Source organism: Nelumbo nucifera, chromosome 6 (assembly GCF_055504915.1).
Source record: "Nelumbo nucifera cultivar China Antique chromosome 6, China Antique-T2T, whole genome shotgun sequence".
Taxonomy (NCBI): Eukaryota; Viridiplantae; Streptophyta; class Magnoliopsida; order Proteales; family Nelumbonaceae; genus Nelumbo; species Nelumbo nucifera.
This window is the reverse complement of record NC_142654.1, coordinates 63570316-63574858: the sequence shown is the minus strand read 5'-3', so window position 1 is coordinate 63574858 and position 4543 is coordinate 63570316. Positions and strand designations below refer to the sequence as shown.

General features: G+C 37.9%; 1 protein-coding gene across 1 annotated transcript; it reads right to left on the bottom strand.

Moving 5' to 3' along the window:
- Nucleotides 1–3567: 3567 nt before the first annotated feature.
- Nucleotides 3568–4119, bottom strand: LOC148791131 (auxin-responsive protein SAUR67-like). Its single transcript, XM_088890399.1, has one exon. It carries the CDS (start codon nt 4117–4119, stop codon nt 3568–3570), a length of 552 nt encoding a protein of 183 aa, XP_088746525.1.
- Between the last annotated feature and the right edge of the window lie 424 nt (nt 4120–4543).

Here is a 4543-nt window from a genome sequence, read left to right as displayed (position 1 = left end):
TTGAGATGCTGTACTGGTGGACGATGGAGTCTGAGGAATTCCAGGAAATAGTCATTCATCGAATACCACATGGCATGCAATAAATTCTCGACCTATCGACGAGTGAAGGCACTTTTACCCTTTATGAGAATGACTGTACCCAAGGAAAATACACTACAAAGAGCGGTACTGGAACTTATGAGCATTGTATGGTCGAACAAGGGGATAGCAGGCACATCCAAAACACTGCAGCATAGTGTAGTCTGGGGTCTTTTGAAACAATTTCTGAAAAAGGATATGAACCTTGCAAAGTGGGAGACAGGAGCCAATTAATCAAACATACGGCTGTCTCTCCTACATCAGTCACAACAGACTCATATTCATTGCCTAACCCGGCTAGAACATATAAAACCAAATCAGATTTACGAACAGGTTCAACAACAATAGACAAACTGTCTGCTATAGATTTTGCTTTTTGAATGTAAGCAGAAATAGATAAAGATCCCTTCTTTAAACTGTACAATTTTTTCCTAAGTTGCAGGATGCAAGATCTAGCATGGGTTGAGTAAGAAGTAGCAAGAGAGCACCATACCTCTGCTGAAGTCAAAAATTCCAAAACTTGGGCCATGACGCCCTTAGTAAGAAAAGAAATTAACCAACTTAGATCAAGTTGATCAGTGTCATACCATTTGATATACTCTAGAATCAAGACACTCCCTTCGTTTGTTGGATCAGGTATCATCTCTGGTGGAGGTTTTTTTTTTTTCCCTTCAATAAGATCCATTAGATGGGGATGTCAGAGTATAGGAAGGAACTGTGCATGCCATAGTAGGTAGTTGTCACTGCCTTGCTTGGTGGGAAGGTAGTGCCTCACGTTCTGAAGAGAAGGAATCGAAGATGTTGATCCTGAAATATTCGAATCAGCATCCACATTGGTTCGGCTGCCATTGCTCCCTTGAGAAAAATCCATCGGCTCTGATATCAAGTTTAAACTAAAGAAATAACAAAAATAGAGAGAGAGATATGAGGGAATAGACTTCAGTGAATTGGAGCACTGAAGCTAGTGGTATTTATAGACTGTAGTGAAGAGTTTGGATCATACAATGATATGTACAAGAGAACAATAGAAAACTAGATAGAGTACATGATGGATTATCTTGATCTTGATTTAAAGTCCTTATCCTTATCTTTCTCAGACTCCAAATTGGATCTGGATTGGTTAGAGGTTCTAGATCTGATAGGATAACCTCCAGGAGGATTATCTCCAAAGCTGGTTCGGTTATGAGAATTATCTTCAATAAGAACAAAGTATTCGGCCAATACTTGGCAATGGCTTTTGAACAAATCATCATATTTCTATGACCGTCGGGACCATGCAATATCATTCAATAATTTTCTTCTTTCATTTGGAATTTGTAAATAATTATACATATACAAATTCTATAGCTGTATCATAATCAAAATTTTTGAATGAAAATGATTTTGAGTTCACTTTTACTCATGCAAATGTAAGTTTGTTAGTGTTTCCATACAAGAGTGGTAGTTGTTCCGTCAATTTGATCTTTTATCTTGAGATGTGCCCACCTATTTACACAATCATGATGCCACCATCAAACCACCTTCAACTTAGGGTTATCCAAATAAACCTGCCAAATAAGTGAAATAGAGTCCCATAGGATATGAGTTGGCCCGACAAGTTTCAATCAATAACCCATCTATTCGATGTTTTAACTAAATGATTCAGATCATCTATGAGGATTTAGTTTCTGGCTAATAATTAAACATTGTCCCATCGAAGAATCTATTTTGTGGTTTTTCCCTAAACAAAGTTGAAAAGAGTAATAGAACAGAAAGAAGGGATTAATGTATGATCCCCGCTAAGGCCACCTAGTCAATCACATTGGATGTTTAATTTGGTTAGAGAAGGAAGGATGCATGATTAACTCTATTCTGACTTATGAGAAGCAAATGCCATCTAATCTTCCTACAACAAAACATGTAGCTCCCCACCACTTGCCTTCCTTGCTTCTACTGCTTTGAAGTTTTTGGTGCTTCATGATGCTATCTTTCTAATACGAATATCCCATTCCAATGACCACAAACATTTGAAGGATTTATGAGTTGGCAATGAATTGATTGGACCCAGTATATCGGATAATTGTAAGGGATAGGAAAATTAAGAATCAAGTAATGAATGTAATGGTCTACTACATTCATGAAGGTATGGTTATGACTTAACAACATCCAAGCATACCCACCTCTACAATGCTAGATCAGTCCTCCCACCCAAATTTCACATGACTTTGTTTCCCATGCAAGCTAACACAGGAAATTAAGATACTCTTGCATGGTTTTCTTCTCCATCCAATAAATTTCCATAGCAACATATTTCTTGTTAGCAAACAAATTTCATCCTTTGTTTGCTACAATGGGCAAGAGAAGAATCTCATCACCAACAGTCATGCACAAGATGGGGACATGTGCAACTAAGTGGTGAACAATAAGGGCCATTTCATAGTGTACACAAGCGATAAGAGACGTTTCATTGGCATATCTCAGCAATCCTTTCTTCATAGAATTACTTAGAATACCTGAAGAGGAGATTGGACTACCAAGCGATGGGCCTACCACAGTGCCTTGCAAAGCAAATTTTGTTGAGAAAATCATCAATTTGATGCAAAGGCATCCGTCTAAAGATTTAGAGAAGGCTGTCCTAGCGTCTCTCACCACTTGTCATTGCTTGTTATCTTCACCTCTCGGTCAAGAATCAAATAACCCACCTACACTTCTTACTGGATTTTTATAGTCAATTTTGTGATCAGTGGAGACCAAATCTCTAATTAATACTTGATCATTTGTACCTGATAATACTTGTAGGTTATGTTTGGTTTGAAGGAAAAAGTAGGGAAAGGAAAAGAAAGACAAGGAAACCTTTATAAACCTTCTATAGATTTTGATACCTTTCTCTTCCTTTCTCTATCATTTCCTTCAAACCAAAAATAGCCATAAGAACTGTAAAAATTAAATTTCCTTTTTCCCTCACTCTAGTCCAATTCCAAAACCGCAACCTGTACAACTAAGGAAAAACAGGTTGGGAAGGGGGAGTGGGGGTAGAAATTGAATGAACAAAATACCATTATTAGCAAGGCAAAAAAAACCCACTGTTATCTAAGGATGTGAACTTTGGATAAGAATGTGAGAATAGAAGAAGACATAGAGGTAGGGAAGAAAGGAAGGAATTATGGGAAAGAGTTAAATGAGAGAGCTGAGAAGGAGTAAGGGAAAAAGGAGAGAGAGTTTAAAAAGAAAGCGTAGAAGGGGAAAATTGAAGAAGGGGAAGACCTTCTGCTATGGACAATTTTCAAGTTAAAAGATGATGTTGCCTGAGCAAATTAAATACAACTCTTGTATAGGAATACAAGCATAGATTTCCATGAGAAAAGTGAACTCAATTTCATTCTCATCCTATAATTCTGCTGATGAAACAGCTACAAAATTTGTATATGTATAATTATTTACAAAATTCAATAAGAAAAAAAGAAAAGTATTGAAGATCATGGTCCCCATGGACATAGCAATATGACTTGTTCAAAAGCAACTGGCAAGTATAGGCTGATTACTCTGTTCTTGATGGAGAGAAGAATATAATGAGCACTGACATGTAGATAGGATCATAACTAAGGCCTTCTCTAAGTCTCTCGAAGGACGTCTTTGCACCATTGAGATAATGTACTTGGCAAACCCTGAATCGCATGGCAATGTGATAGGCCCATCGCTCGGTAGTCCAAACTCTTCTTCAGACATTCTAAGCAATTCTATGAAGATGGGATTGCTGAGATATGCTAATGGAATAACAAAACGTTTTTGATCAGCCGTATACACAACAAAGTGGTCTTTAACAACCACTATTGCGTTGCATTCATCCACATCGCTTTGCAGTTTAGTTCTTAGTGGTGAGATTCTTCTCCTGCCAATGGCTGCCATCTTCTGCCACTTTCTTACCATGGCTAAAAGCTTCCTATTGTTGATCATGTTTTGTAATTTGAGATTGAGAGAACTAAGGGCCTCGAGGATGAAGGAAGATATTTGCTTAAGATTTTGAGAAGAGATTGTTTTGGGGATGGAAAGAGCATTGGGCATAGCTTAGTTATATATAATTGCAAGCGGAGACAAGCCAGAAGAGAATGGCTTTCCTTCTGTCGGGTTGCATGGAATGCATAACCATGTGATGATTGGACTATTAAGTTGCATCTAGATTAAAGAGCTTGGCAACTTGGCACGATAGATTGTTGAGTGAATGATGATGGCATCCATATATGGAGGTAGTAGGGCATCACATCCGATGTTGGATTTCTTTCCTCTCAATCGGTGAGGTAGATGACATACTGGCTCCATTTATTTTAATGTGCCAATTCATTGACTGAAATTGTTGGCATGGCAATCACTAAGTACTGCTATACTGTTGAAGATGAAAATAATCTTGTGAAACATCGTACAAAGGAGTCAACATGATGAGTGCATGGTGGGTGGGCTAGTATGTCTGTAAACCATCCACATGCTTTTG

Excerpts from the sequence above, each read along its gene's own strand:
- LOC148791131 (XM_088890399.1), bottom strand. The coding sequence starts at position 4,119 with ATGCCCAATGCTCTTTCCATCCCCAAAACAATCTCTTCTCAAAATCTT.